This window comes from Mastigoproctus giganteus, chromosome 5, assembly GCF_048544385.1.
Source record: "Mastigoproctus giganteus isolate SK-2022 chromosome 5, ASM4854438v1, whole genome shotgun sequence".
Taxonomy (NCBI): Eukaryota; Metazoa; Arthropoda; class Arachnida; order Uropygi; family Thelyphonidae; genus Mastigoproctus; species Mastigoproctus giganteus.
In genome coordinates, this window is record NC_143579.1 from 6,261,543 (window position 1) to 6,278,459 (window position 16,917).

Consider the following 16,917-nt stretch of genomic DNA (forward strand, 5'->3'; position numbering starts at 1 on the left):
ACCGTTTTTTAAGCACTTGCTATTCATTTTTTAGTATGAAGGAAGGTTGTTCCAGAAAACAACAGTTGAATGAATAAACGAGGAAGATGAAAAGTTGGTTCTGTGAGTTTGAAGTTGGACAGCAAATGGATGTTGGCTGGATGCAGCACATGTTCAGACTGTTTTGAAAGAGAAAGCGGGAATTATAAAAGCCAATTCAGAAGAACAGTGCCCATGGAAATATCTGTAGAAGAGGCATGCAGCAGAAACAGTACATCTATGAGACAGCAAGTGGAGAGACTCTGTTAGAGATGAGTCATTAATTAACCTAACTGACATCTTCTGAATGGAATCAAGAAGCCTGAGAGAGGTTTTGGGGGCACCGCCCCACATGTGGAAACAATATTCCATGGTAGGGCGGATTTTCGATTTGTAAAGAGTGAACTGCTTTTTGGAAGAAAAGTAACGCCGAGAGCGAAAGAGAAAACCAAGTGTTTTAGATGCAGAGAAAGCAATATTTGTAATGTGCTTCTTCCAAGAGAGATTAGAAGTCAGAGTAATTCCCAAAAGAAATATATCAACCTGCCTAGAAATCGGAGTATCACCAAAGATAAGCATGGGAGCACAAGATATAAGCAGCACTGAGTTTTTGAAGAATTGAAATCAACTAAGTTGTCTTTGCCCCACTGGATAATTACCTGGAGATTGGCATTTAAGGAATTGGTAGCAGATTTTCGAGAAGTTGAAGCTGACTGAGCAGGGCAAGGTTTCTCAAAATGGAAAGTGGAATCCAATGTGCTATCATCGGTAAAACGATGGATAGGATTTCCAGTCAATGGAAGAAGGTCATTAATATATAAGAGGAAAAGAGTGGGGGAAGAACTGAACCTTGGAGGCCACCGGCATTAGTGGAGAAGTAAGAAGAGAAGACAGAGAGTCACCTACCATCACCCTCAGTGAGCGATCGAAGAGAAAACTGGATAACCGATTACAAAAAACAGTTGCCACACCATAAGATGGAAGCTTGTTTAGAAGACCTTCATGCCAAACACAATCAAAAGCCTTTGAGATGTCAAGAGCAACTGCTTGTGTTTCACCGAACTTTTCCATTGAATTAGTCCATAAATGGGTAACATAAGCCAGAATATCACAAGTGACGGAATCCATACTGGCAATCGTCGATCAGATGGATGGTTTCTAGGCAGTTTAAGAGTTGGCGGTTAATTGATTTCTCCATTACTTTAGAAAGAGTAGAAGTAACTGCAATGGGACAATAATTGGATGGGAGGATTTATCACCCTTTTTAGGAACTGGCTTGATATGAGCAAATTTCAAAGCAGAAGGAAAAACACCTTTGGAATAAGAAAGTGAGAAAAGGCGGCAAAGAACAGGAGTAAATTCAGGACCACAGGTTTGGAGAACAAGTGGAGAAATACCATCGGGACCTGGAGCTTTCTTAACATCAAGATTCGTCAAAATCCTTCTGACATCCTTTTGACGGAAGACTACAAGAGGCACTGAATGGAGCGTGTTGAGAATGGTGGGAGGTGTTTTACCAAGATCATTAATACATGAGTTGGAAGAAAAATGGGATGCTAGCAGGTCAGCTTTATCCTTGGCTGAAGTGACAACAGAACCATCTGATTTGGACAGAGGTGGGAGCAGAGATGGGCAAAAGTTGCGGCCAATAGCTTTGGCAAGAGACCAGAATGCTCGGCTACCATTAGGGCAAGAAGCAAGTTTTCTACTCTTAGCCTGTTCAAACTCTAGTTTGGACTGATTAATAACTGCTTTACAATTGTTGCGAGCTTTGGTGTAGGCAGAAAATGAAACTGAAGAATTAGAAACAAGCCAATTACGATATGCAATGTTCTTCTCTTGAACAGCCTTAGCAGATTTATTGGAAAACCAAGGTTTAGATAAAGGACGAGATTTTAAAGTGGAGTGTGGGTTAAAGGATTCCATTCCTTCAAGAATAATTTCACTGACACGATCTGAGCAAACGTTGACATCAGAAGTTTTGAAACAGTAATCTGACCAAAGAAAAGAAGAAAAGAAATCTTGCAGGTTATCCCATTTTGCATTCTTGTAATGCCAAACAATATGAGGTTGGGAACAGCCATGAGATAAAGACTCCATTGGAGAAGAGACAATCACCAAGTTGTGAACTGAGGTGCCTAAAGACCTCTCACTTCAACTGTGTACTTAGAAGAGTTGTTTGTGAGAAAACGATGAAGCGTGTTGGCTGTATGGTTAGGACTGTCCAGTATTCTTGTAGGTAAATGAACAGTCTGTGCAAGGTCATTAGTAATTGCAAAAGCTTCAGCATCTCGACCAGCGGGTTTGGTGTGACTAGAAAATGGAAGCCAGCTGGAGCTGGGAACATTAAAATCACCAAAGAAAATTACTTCACTGTTAGGAAAGCTGGACTGGAGAAAGTCAAGTTGCAAAGAGAGGAAGTGAAAGAGCTCCAAGTGATTAGTGGAGTTGGAAGATCAGTAGAGACAACAGATGAATTTGACACAATGAAGTGGAGAGATTTTAAGCCAGAAAAGATCAAAAAGAGAAGATTCCAAATTACCAAGTCTCTGACAGGGAATATCGGAATGGACAAATGCACAAGTACCACCTTTGAGGCGAAAGGAATCATACCCTGAATAATTTGGGCAACTGAGATCAGCAGTAGTTGAATCAACCGATAACTGAGATTCTGTCAGAAAAAGTACATGGGGTTTGGCAGACTGCAAGTGGAAGTGGACATCGTTGAGATTAGAATTGAGACCACATATATTTGCGAAATGAATTAGGAAGTGTTTGGGAGGTTTAGATCTTTTCGCAGATAAGACATGAATTGTCAAACTAATAAAGCTTACTTTATTAGTTTGACAATTCATGGTGTATTCAATGGTAAGAAAAAGTGGGTGGGACATGCTGTATAAAGTAATGAAATTTTTGTATATGGTGTACACATGGTAAGAATATACCAGGATCCTTGACATAACATGGCCTCGACAATGCCCCCTGCATACACACTACTCAGACTCCTTCCAGTCACTATCTGGCAGAGTAGTGGTAGCAAGATTATACACTAGCTAATCCGGAAGCCTCCTAGAGCGTTACCAATAGGTTCAATCCGGTGTACTAACTAGCGGCCGGCCTGCGAACACCGTTTTAGAGCTGTACCCTCGAAATGTAAGGAAGATTGGATCTCGCCACGGTGTTCATCATAACCTCAAAAGTCATCAATCATACTGCATGATGGAAGAGATGGGGAAGAGTTGACCGGAGCTTGTGACCTGTACGCAGTACTCAAGGCAAGGCCATGCCTTGAGTACTGCATACAGGTCTGGAGGCCTCATTTTAGGAAGGATGTAGATTTACTTGAGCATGTACAGAGAAGGGCAACAAGATTGGTGAGGGGAATGAAGGGATCCTCTTATCAAGAGAGGCTTAAGTTCTGCAAATTGCAGTGGCTGGAGACTAGGCACCTGCGCGGTGATCTGATTGAGGTGTATAAGGCCTTGAATGGGTTCAGCATGCTGAATTCTGATGGGATCCTTCCACTTGTTCAGATTACGAACCTAAGGGGGCATAAATTCAAATTAAGAAAGGACAAGGACAGATGTAGAACAGATGTGCAGAAATTTGCCTTTAGCCAGCAGGTGGTTAAATGCTGGAACAAACCAAACTTTCATCTGTCATTGTGGAAGTTGATAGGTTGAATAAATTTAAGGAGGAACTGGACAGGCATTGGATTGAATGGTGTGATTTTTTTTTTTTTTTTTTTGGCTGATGCTGCATAAGCTCATACATTTGCTTTCTTGCATCACATGCCACTACTATTACTACTACCTACTACTACTACTACTTAGCTCTGGAGACTAAACATGGGTTCGACCACATCAAAGGCACCTCCGTAGCCAGGTGGGAAGGAGCAGCAGTGCGTAGCACACGCTTCTTGATTAGACCGGGGTTTGAGCCCATCACCACCAAATACGGAGGATGCGGAAAGGTCAGGGAATGACCACCGCATATGGCCTTAGTTGCTAATGCTCCTAAAAACCAAATAACAAACAAACAAACAAACTACCACTTCAAGCCTCCAATAAGCAAAGTGGTGGTATTACATCAGTTGATGAGAGTCATCTACCACCTAGAACTATGACAATATATCAGAAATACACCTGTGTTTTCATAAATAACATGTAGAAGTAAGTAAGTACTTGAATTAATATTAATTAATATTTTATAAGCCAATAAAAAAATATTATGGGATGTTAGGGAGAAAATAAGGTAAATGGAAATTGATATAAATTAAGAGATTTTGCAACATTTAATAATTTAAAGATAACAAATACATTTTTGTAGAAAATGTGAAATACATAAATATACATTGTCGGCAAGAGGTACACAATCAATAGATTATGTAATGGTAAATCAAAGAGTAATAGACTATGTATTAGTAAATCAAAAATTAGCAAAACAATGTTGAGATACTAGGGTGTTTAGAGAATATGATATTAATGCAGATAATTTTTTAGTGGCTTCAAAAATAGAGTTATGGAAGAAGAAGAAGAAGAAGAGAAAAACAATGGAGTTGGGTTATAGAGTATATCTACGTCAAGAAGAAAGTATTCAAAATTTATATTAAAAAAGGATTAAAGACAAAATAAGTAAAACATCGGAGAGAGAACAAATAGAAGACGAATGGAATAATATACAAAATATAATTCAAAAGATAGCAAAAGAGACACTGACAATTCAGGAAAAACTATAAGAAGAGGGGGGGGTAAAGATATGGAATGAAGAAATAGCTAAAGCGGTACAAGATAAACAAGATAAGTATCTTAAATATATACAAAACAGGACAAGTGAGAATGAAGAAATATATAAACAAGAACGCAATAAAACTAAAGATATAATAAGGAAGGCTAAAGCAGAGTCATGGGATAGATTTATAAGCACAATATAACATGATGTTCATGGAAGACAAAATTTGGCATATAAAATGATGAAACACTTGAATAGCACAGAGAAAGATACTTCAAGAATAAATATAATACAGGAAGAACAATGGAAAAAACATTATGAAGAATTGTGGAAAGACCCAACATATCAAATAGAAGAGATACAGTTAGATCCAGTTAGTGAAATAGATCCGATAATGAAGGAGGAATTGGAAAAGACATTGAAATCTACAAAAAATAGGAAAGCAGTAGGAATGGATGGTATAAATGCAGAACTGATCAAGTGTGGAAGAAGTTTTTTAAAAAACAGGATACTAAATTTATTTAATAAATGTTGAGATATAAAATACCAGAAGAATGGAAGGTAGCAAAATTATTTCAATATTTAAAAAAGGAAATAGAAATGATACAAAGAATTATAGAGGGATTAGCATACTAAATACAGTATATAAAATTATAGCAAAATTATATATAATAATAATAGAATTAAAATTATCTCTGATGAAATATTAATAGAAGAACAAGCAGGATTCAGAAAAGGAAAATCATGTACAGATAATATATTTATATTATAAAGGATACCCAAAGTATCTTACAAAAATAATACAGAGTTTATATCAAGGAACAAAAATAGTAATAGATACAGGTAATAAATTAACAGAAGAAAGTATAATGAATCAAGGAGTCAGACAGGGATGTAGCTTGTCACCAACGCTGTTTAACATATATATCGAGGATATGATATGTAAATGGAAAGAAGAAATTAATACAGGTACATATTTAAATACAAAGAATAGGATTAATACACTGTTATTTGCAAGTAATTATTCAAGATAGTGAAGATAATTTACAAAGAGCAGTATTTAAGTTAAACCAAATAACAGAAGAATATAAAGTTAAAATATCAACAATGAAAACTAGAACAATGGATTTTAAAGGGAAAATTAAGGTGAGAACAAAAATAGTTATAGACAATAAAATATTAGAACAAGTAAAACATTTTAAATATCTAGGATGTGATATAACATATGATGTCGAAGAAGATATGAACCAGAAATTGGCAAAATTTAAAAATATATGTGGAACAATAAAAAGAACTCTGGCTAAGAAAACAAGGAAAGAAACACAATTGAAATTTTTTGAAATTTTTCAAAGTAATGGCAATACCAACACTTTATGGTTCTGAAACATGGATACCGAAACAAAGAGACATTAATAGAATACAAGCTGCAGAAATGAAATTTTTAAGATATGTTAAAGGATGTACAAAATGAGATAAAATACCAAATGTAAATATTAGAAAGGAATTAAAGATTTACTCAATTAATGGAAAAATTATAGAATATAAACATATGAACATGTAGAAAGAATGGAAGATAATAGATTCCCTAAATTAGCTTATACATATAGAGCGAAAGGAAAAAGAGACAGAGGAAGACCAAGGAAAAGATGGGCAGACCTCTTCAAGATCGAAACAGGCGGATCACCTAATCTATGAAGGAAGATAAGATAATATTATTGAATTAATTATAATATTCATTAAATTATAAGTAAATTATAAAAATAACCAATGTTAATTATTATACATAGTATTAAAGGAGACATGCTTTTATAATAATTAACTCAGATAACAATCATTGTCGATTTATTTTTGTCGCCCCCAATGAATCAGTGCCTGTGGCTGGGGCCCCATCTGCCATACCCTAGTTACACTTCTGCTGATCCATAAGTAATGAAAAAGAAGTAATGGTAATGAAGTGATGGAAAACTATAAACCACTAAATTTTACTTCTGTAGTGAACAAGATCATGAAGAATAAAAAAGACACACCCAATAAGAATGGAATCTTAAATAGATCACAGGGATCTGTAAAAGAAGCCTTGCCTAATCAATCTGATTTATCTTTTCTGGAGTATTTAATAGTTATAATAGATGGCATCATGAAAATAGATCTTAAAATCAGAGGAAGAAGAGAGGATGATGACTGTCTACTAATGCTGTCCAATTCTGGCCTACAAAATTCTTTGGAATTAATTCCTAAAGTTGATGAAACTGAATAAAGTGATACATAAAGAGATGTACTACATCAAAAAATAAATAATAATAATAACGAGTTGTGAATTTTTAAAGTATTCCAATTGCCAAATTCTCATTTCATTTTTGAAATAATTTCACCCTAATGCTGAGCAACCAAGTCAAAATAACGTCAAATTTAAAATTAATTATTTAAAAACATTTATTTTTATATTTCATTTAGAAGCATTTAAAAGCATAAAGAAGTATTTTTCTTTTACAACTTTTCAGAATTTTGAGAAGAAACACTCTACCAAACAGTGCAACGGTAGCAAAATTTTCAATGCTCCAGGCCCAGAAATGTTCAAGAAACTTGTGCTGGAAAGGGTTAATTACTATGATGAAGACATTTCAAAGAAACAAATTTTACATTATATACCTGGATTTTAGTAACGCTTTATGATATAGTTACTTTATAAAGTAGGATAACTTGGGATTACAGGGTAGATCCTTAGATGAATTAGGGGCTAGCTAAAGGACAAGAGAGAGGGAGATAGTCATAAATTAGCAAACTTCAATTAACTAACTAATTGTAGCTTACTAGTTATTAATTGTTATAATTATAGCCCTGTATGATAAAACTCATCTGTGCTTAATATATAAAATTATTTAAGATATTTAATTTATTTAATGAATAATAAAAAAATAAATAAATAAAAAATATATTTAATTAACATATATTCAAATAAAAAAAATTAGTTAATGATATATAATAATAAAACCGGCAATTTAAGACTAATTAAGAAGCATTAAATGCCAGTTTAAGACTTACAAGTATATGTTGCACTAAGCATGATACTGAAAAATGAACACGCTTCTTGATTAGACCGGGGTTCGAGCCCGTGACCACCAAATACAGAGGATGCAGAAAGGTCAGGGAATGGCCACCGCATATCCCCGGAGCAATATGGCCTTAGTTGCTAATGCTCCTAAAAACCAAATAACAATAACAACTGAAAAATGAATCATCTTTAAATATGCATCACTTGAATATGGTTTGCTTGGTTGAATAGAAATATTTAGAGATTAATTAAAATTCATTCAAAAAAATATCTAATTACAGATTCCTACAATTATATATTTATTTGTTCATTGTCATTTATTTAGTACAAAAATTCTGTAACCTGTTGAGCTTGGACTTCCAGAAAGAACAGGGCTGTTTCTTCCTGTAGCAGGTGGATTTTGTATATCTTCTAAACCGGCACTTTTATGGAAACGGCTTAACCTATTTACTACTCTTGGAGATGTATGAGTTCTAACACTTACAGTGCCTAAGAATAGCAGAAAAAAAAAAAAAAAAAAGCAAAGGAGAGAGGATCTTACACTTTATTTTTTAAAACTAATAGATATGGAGAAAAACTTTCAAAATAATTATATTTTGGAATATGCATTTTTCACAATAAACAAAAATAGAAATTTTAAAAAAATCCTTACATTTTTTTTTTTTAAATCTCATTTTATTAAGTCAACAGCTGAGTTAATGTAATATACAATATATTTTAATATACATCATATAAACTAGTTTATCATCTAAATATGGTTGATCATAAAAGTTTGTACAAAGGTGTAATAAAATAAAGGGGGTTTAAACCTTCTACAAACAACAAACTCCTTTACTGTACCAAACAAAATATGGTTTATACAAATATCGGACATGACATATCAACTACTTTTCCATATAATCATTCAGTTTATTTAAGCTTGTCATGTCATACAATACAATCAAAATTTTTATACCATAGCAGTAGGAAATTGTATCTTGCTACCTATGAGCACATTCACAACATGTTTTTAGATATTGAATGCATTCATAAGATTGAAATCATTGGTTCCTAAGTTGAAGGTAACAATTCATCAGAAATTACCAAGTTTTCTTTCAAGAGGTGTTATACTACTCCCTGACAATGCATGTCAAGCCCACACACCAAACCCAGGGTCTTCTCTGAAAATTCAGAACAGGAAGATTCTTGACTACTCATCTCCAAAACATCATAGACACAAGTACAGTCTGTCCTCGTATAGCACGATAGTTGCGTTCCTAGAAACCCTCGTGCAATGCAAAATCGTGCAATATAAACAACAGGCCCTATGGGAAAAGTAGGGTTAGGTGCCGACCACCCAAGATTGAACACACATTTGGAACCAAAACATTACCAAACACAATAAATAATCGGGTAATTTTAATCGTTATAAAATACGTAAGTATTTTATAACGATTAAAATACGTAATAAAAATAATATTATATTATAATAAAGTATTTTTAATACTAAAAAAGTTTTTTACGGATAAAATACGTATTTTATTCGTAAAAAATTTATTATATTAAATAAAATAGTCGTAATAAAATACGTATTTTATAATACGTAAGTATAAATTATAATACGTAAGTCGTAATAAAATATTGCTAATGCTTTTGCTTCTATCGTAAGCAAATTTGCTTTTTGTTTGATTTTCTATCCAAAGAGATGACAGCCGTTCCATCTCTTCCAATTTCTTTGTGTCTTAATCTAATGGATTTTAATTACACTTTGAGTTGTTCCCGCTATGAAAGTTGTTTTTATTTTCTCTGCATTCTTTCTAATTCTCCGGGTTGCCTCATTTAGGTCTGTAGCACGTGCAATATCACATGGTCTTTCATTTCGCTCAAAGCGTTTCAAATTTTCATATTTTTTCTCTATCGACAGAAGCAGACTGGCCATAAGCCTTACGGGGGAAACCACGGTGGGCCGGAGGCCGGTGTGATTTTGGCCATAAACCGTAGTATGAGTCCACTACAAATTTTCCCGGGTAAGAATTTTTGACCCAGTCCGCCTCTGTTTATCGACATTGCTTCTTTTTTTCTCTCTCTGAATCTGCAGTGTCTTCGCCAGGACGCTTCCTTTTCACACCTTTTAAGTATTTTTACTAATTTTTAGGGAATAAAGCACAATTACAAACGAGGTGGCATGCTTGATACACATAAACAAAGCTGCGCGCGTGTAGCGACTGAATAAACAACACCGTAAAGGCCGAGATACACTATTAACACCCCACATTTTACTAAAGCACATTTCTGGGAGTTACTACCATAAAACAATAAAAACAATTTCCAGTTGCGTTTCTGCTAGTGGAATCTGTTATAAACTGGTAGTAAACTCCATCTAATTGCATTTGCGATTATATCGATAGCAGGAATTGTGTTGGTTTTTACGTTATTATGGTGAAATATGTTTCCCCTTCACTGATATAAATCACATAAATACATTTTCAGAATCTTCTTCATTCCTATCGTGTTGCGTTCTGTTGGGGTGATTCCGCATTCGACTGCCATTTCTTGTAAACACAAAGGCGAATCGTGCATAAGCGAATTCGGTTCGTGTTATGTAAGATATCGTTCCCCTATTTATAAATCGTGTATGATCGAATTCGTGTAATGCAAACACGTGTTATACGAGGACCGACTGTAGTTTCAATAAAATGAAGTTGCTTGACAGGCAATAACAACATGGCACAGGCAGCAGGATGTGACTTTCTGCTGCAGTAGTACAGAAAATTTGATTGTTTGCTACTACAAGTGCCTAAATAGTTGGATAACTATGTGAAAAAATTGTTGACATATCACAAATTGTATATACTATGTCTGTTTGATAAAGCATTTGGTTGATAAAAGTTAGGAGAGTGAGTGAGTGGATAAATAAAGCAGTTGTGTGTGTGTGTGTGTGTGTGTGTGTGTGTGTGTGTGTGTGTGTGTGTGTGTGTGTGTGTGTGTGTGTGGGCGCGCGTGTGTGTGCGCAAATTAAATTAGAGTAAAACAGTAAGAAGGATAAGGGCTGTAAGGAGCAAATACAACAAACACATTAGGAAAAAATTAACATGGGGGAAGATTGAGAAAAGGAGTACTGTGGAAAGAATATGTATCTAATGTTTTGAACATTTTAAATAGAAGGCAAATATAGCCTGAATTTACAAGCCAATAAAGAACAAATTTAGTCCTAGACCTTCTAGACAACCCTGAAGCCAAATAATGTGAAATATCAGGATGATGATACTATAAACAACAACATTATGAACATATGAAACAACAACAAAAAAAAAGAAAAAAAAGAAAAAAAAAGAAAACAGACAATCAGTAAGTCTTATCACAAGCTGAGAGGACAATAGTTATAGAAATTACTGCATATGATAAGATAATGATATTTCATATTATTTGACATCAGTGTTATTTATATTGGCTTGTAAATTTAGTCTACATTTGCCTTCGAGGGGGTGATAATTTAATTTGCAAGATTTGTTTACTGTATGAACATTCCATAACTGCCGCTGGAGGCGTTGAGCAGACTGTGTGCGCGCATGCCAGCATTTGTCGAGCTAGTGTTGTGCGAAGAGTTTTTTAGCCACGTGTCACTGACAATCGTTTTGAAGCATTGGTATTGGTATTTCTGGCACAAAGGCTACTAGGGCCATATTGCAACTATCAAGGGTATGATAGATGCAATATGGCCCTATGGATTTCAGACATTGTGATTATGAAATCATATCAGATGCGGTCATATAGCTGTATCTCTTTGTGGAAGCAGAAAAATTCTTGAAGATTTGCATCATTGCCTATAAAGGCAATGATGCAAATCCAAGCTACAGAATCTTGAAATAACTGGGAGTAAAGCGGAGGAGAAATTGTTGAAGATAAACACAAGAAAGGCACCCGGGGTGGATGGGATCTATCCAGTTATATTAAAGGAGGCAGCAAAGGAAGTAAGCAAACCCTTAGCCATAATTATGAATCGCTGTGTGATTACTTTCATCTGAGGCCTCTGTGCACTAGAAGAGTTATTGCTGACATCACCCGTCTAGCCAAAATAATCACTGGAACTTATGAGGCATCTGACATCCTTAATAAAATCAATTTCAATGCTCCTTGTAGACAAGTCAGGAACCTTATATAGTTTCGCATTGGCTCTGCCACCACAGACTTTATGAAGTTCAGTCCACTAAACAGAATCAGCAAATGACTCTCTCTCTCTCTCTCTCTCTCTCTCTCTCTCTCTCTCTCTCTCTCTCTCTCTCATTGACAACTCCCAACCACTGATGAACTCTGCAGTTCAAGAGAAGATTGCAGAACTTTGCAGTTTAAGAGAAGTTTGCCTCTTCTCTTAAACTGCAAAGTGACTAGCTCTGATCTAATTATTGTAGTTTTTTATTATTTGTTTTATTATTTTCTATTCTCTAATTGATTAATTATTATTTGTTTTACCAGTAACTTAACTTAATGCATACCGCTTTTGTACATATGATTTTAATGTTTTAATCTTTATCAATGTTTATCTTCCTGTTGGATCTCTTATTATTGTGTTCATTGTTCTACTCTCTGATACACTGTTAATGGTTACCTGTTGTGTATCTTGTTATTAATAAAAATTTAAAAAAAAAATAAAAAATAAAATAAAATATGCATTATCACATGTGTTGTGTCTTATGCAAGGTGGCCCGTAAATGTTAGTTCATCTCTGCCATGGTTCTCTGTGATGATATACAAGACTCTGTACAATGGCCAGAAATGAGTGTAGTGTTATGTTTGTGTAGTGTGTGTTGTTGTGTTGTTTAGCTGTTTCTGACCACTTTGCTACGAAGAAGCAGCAATCACCAAGGAAGCCTGCTTCCCAATACCCGTCCATGCCACAAGGATGTGGGCCCAACTATACACATACTAAACTAAATGTAATATTTCCAGCACCCATAGGAATAAGCGCAAGTTTTATGGGTGCAGCAGTCTCCTATAATCATGTACGGTGGTGAATACCACAAAGAATCCTGCATCCACTGGAGAAAGTGTAATAGCAATAGATGCCAGCAGTTCCCGTACCCAAGAAGCTCAAATGTGGATACAATGCATTATCACATAGGACAAAAATAAATATGTTAAAATAAACAAATAAACTAAAACTAAAATAAACAAACTTACAAAGAAGAATGAAGAAGAGTATCAGCCAAAAAAAAAAAAAAACTACCCGCATCATCTGCCCATTCATTGTGGAGGTATGACAAAAAATATTTTTTGTCATACCTCCGCAATGTGTAATTCTGGAGGAAATAAATGTGCTGATTTCGAAAATCACCATAACAAGTCTCTATCACGTCTACATCAAAAGATGTACCAACATTTAATATTAAAATAAAGGGATATATATGTATAATTCAAGTTTGTAATGCAAGTAAAAAATAAATTATATGTTCTCTATAACTCATTTAACTTCATGAGAATGAAGAAAATGAAATTTCGATGACATTCTACAACCCATGTTTTTGTAGCACTTGAGTAAATTAGACACCAACGTTTCACAGTTTTCTTCTTTCCTATTACCCAAAAAACCATGTACTACCGTCTCAAATGATCACCAAGCTATCAATTCAACCTCCTTTAATTGGGTTTCAAACAAATCGTTCTTCAGGAGTTTCCTAATTTGGGGTCCTACAAAAATTTCTTCCTTAAGTTTGGCATATGTTAAATTAGGAAACACTTCTCAAGTATGCAAAACCTGTTACCTTCTTTATCTAGTCCCTTCATGAATTTTTTCATCGAACCAAGTTTGATGTGCAGGGGTGGAAGAAGAACCTTGTTTGATCGCACTAAAGGAATATATTTTACATTACATGTCCTAGTATGAACTCATCCTGCTTGTCCCAATGTTGCACAACATAATGTTTTTCTGTCACATGGCTGTCCCACAAACACAAAAAACAACAATATTTTGTGAAACTCACCCTGCAAACCAATAACCTTAAGATCACTGCATATGATCCAACCATAATCCTGGTATTTTATAGAATGTAGAACCTTAGACATGCATTTATGACTTTCTTTAAGTCCAACTGAATGAAACACAGGAACTAATGGAAATTCGTTGCATTATAAAGCAAAACTGCTTTTAAACTTAATTTTAAGGCAACTATGAATAAATGCCATTCACCATTCATCTGACTTATGCATGACACCTAGTTCTTTCAGAAGTCCAATAATGTAAACTGTCCAATGTTGTAAAAACACATACTATCCTCCGTAGCAAAATATTTCAAAAACTTTTCATGTCTTTTTCAAAACAATGAAATCTTTGTTCGTCCTGCGAGTATATTCCACTGCTGTAACCTATAACCTAAAAGTTCTTCTTATTCTTTTGGCAAATTTAAGTCTCAAACCAAATTGATTAAATCTTGTTTAATTAAATGTACCTCACTACCTGAACTTACTAGCTGATAGTCGACATCTTGTGAAGTGGAGGCTTCCAGGGGGGAATCCTCAACTTTAACTTGATCACTATTATTTTCCCCACTATTGTTTGAAGGATAGATTTACAACCCGAGAACATGTCACAATCAGTTAATACTTGGAAAACCTTGGCACAGCCTACAAAAATCCTCATCAAAAACAATAAGTGTGTTTTGTAAATTGTTGCATCAGAATTGAACCCAAGGCCCATAGGTAGAAGTCTGATTATGTTTATCCCAAGAAAACCGAGGCCAGAATCAACTGCTAAAATTAAGAGAATTAGCTTATATCTTAAAATAAAATCAGTATGTCATACATTACTGGCTAGATTATGTGAAATTGGAATAGTTTGGTAAAATGTAACTCCCTCTATATTTAATAACTGTGATATGATGTGAAACTATCACGGTGATTTTCAAAATCTACACATAAAAATTGGTTAAAAACAGTATTTAAGGTAAAAACAGCATTTAAGGTTCTTAGAGGTAAAAATCGTGTTTGCTATTGTAATTTGCCTAATCTTTCTTAAATTGATTCATACTACCTACTTCCACAACACCAGATGACAGTTTGTTCCAATATTCAATTACTATCTGGCTGAAAGCAAATTTTCTTATATCTATCCTGTAACCAACCTTTCCCAATTTAAATTTATGTCCCTTATGTATCATCCAAGAAAGAGTAAGGATGCCATCAGCATTTAATTTAACCATTCTAGCATTTAGTTTTCTCGATCTATTCGAAACCTTAAACATTTCATAGCATACAGGAAAATAAAAACAATAAGATGATCCAATTAGTACAATATTGTATATCCCACTTGTCAATAATCAGATGGGGACTAAATTTATCCTTTAAATCTTGAGCATTTTGATTTAAACTTTGTGAATATTCAAGACAACTGTTGGCTATGAAATATGTAGTTTAAAATCAATTTCTTCATTAATCACTTCAAGCCATATCACAATGTGTGGTGTTTGTAAAACTATGTGAAGTTGTTTTTAAAAAATTACAACTGCTGTCTGAAACCAAATGACAGCAAGCAAGTGAAACTCACTAGAAAAAGTTCTGCCAAGCACTAAAATTATTCAAATTAAAATCTAAATTGAGACTCAGACTTTTCCTATTGGCAGAAAAAGCTTTTATTGTTTGGAAAGCTAAGTGTATAGATACAAATTTTCTGGCAGACTTAATAAACTTATAATGAATAATACTCAGGCTTACCTGTATGTGTAGATGTATATTAAAATAACTCACAGATAAAATTCTTTCTGTGAGTTCTATATTAAATATGCATTTGCAAACATACAAGCACACATGACAATGCTCACCCACTCTTTCTCAATATCTCTAATCAGAAGTAACTTTCTCAAAACGACTTACCTCCATATGGAGTAATTGGGAAAATATGTGTAGTTCCTCTCAGAGTACTAACAGCAACCCACCTACTGTCTAATGAGAAAGCAACATCCTGCACCTGTTATATATATATAAAAAAAGTCAATTACTATAGATGAATTCAGTAAGATTGACAACCCACTCTCAGAGCATTAGCAGGAAATTTATTTTAATACTAAAGTTTTTACTACAATTATTTAAAAAGAAAAAAAAATTCCGCTACTTTGCTCTCACAGAATAGTATTAGCATTAGTAGAGGCATATGATGCAAGAAAGCAAGCTTATGCAGCATCAACCAAAAAAAAAAAAAAAAAACCACGCTCCCATTTCACCACTCCGTTTATTCCAAATACCTGTCCAGCTCAGCCTTAAATTTATTTAGGCTATCAACTTCCACAACAAAGGATGAAAGTCTGTTCCACCAATCAACTATCCACTGGCTAAAGGCAAACTTCACAACATCTATCCTAGGAAGAATCCCATCGGCATTGAGCATGCTCAAACCATTCAAAGCTTTATACCCCTCAATCAGATCACCTCGCAGGTGCCTAGTCTCCAGACACTGTAATTTGCAAAACTTAAGCCTTTCTTTGTAAGAACAAACCTTCGTTCCATTCACTAATCTTGTTGCCCTTCTGTGTACTCGTTCCAACAGCTCTACATCCTTCTTAAAATGAGGCCTCCAGACCTGTATACAGTATTCAAGGTGTGGCCTGACCATTGCCTTATACAAGGGGATAATCACCTCCTTATCCTTACTAGAAAAATTCCTGTATATCATTGACAAAACACCACAAGACATCATCTGCTCAGAAAACTTCATATCTGCCTGCAAAATTACCCCCAGGTCCTTTTCGTTCTCTACCACTGTCAGTGTAGTACCACAGAGTTGATATTACTCTGGAGTTACTGCTTCCCATATTTAGTACTTTACATTTGTCAATGTTAAACTTCATTTGCCACCTCTCAGCCCATCTGCTCAACCTTTCCAGATCCTGTTGCAGCAGCATAGCATCAGTAGTGTCCTTAACAACCCTGCCAACCTTCATATCGTCAGCAAACGTGGACATTAAGCTTGATATACCATCATCAATATCATTTATAAATACAGAAAACAACAATGGACCCAACACTGAACCCTGAGGGACTCCACTAATAACAATAGTCCACAATGAACAGTGTCCATTGATTACCACTCTGTCTTCTCCCACTCAAACATACCTTTATCCATAGCAGCAATTTGCCTCCAATGCCACACT

The 16,917-nt window shown here is 34.8% G+C and overlaps 1 protein-coding gene across 1 annotated transcript in view; it reads right to left on the minus strand.

The window, feature by feature from the left end:
• The window catches only part of LOC150085143 (BCAS3 microtubule associated cell migration factor-like), a 345,830-nt gene that overhangs the window by 147,657 nt on the left and 181,256 nt on the right, over positions 1-16,917 (minus strand). The window contains exons 13-14 of the mRNA XM_090373846.1: positions 15,644-15,737; positions 8,144-8,290 (exon numbers count right to left, since the gene is read on the minus strand). Coding sequence (XP_090229972.1) covers positions 8,144-8,290; positions 15,644-15,737 — 241 coding nt within the window. The remainder of the gene's footprint in view (positions 1-8,143; positions 8,291-15,643; positions 15,738-16,917) is intronic.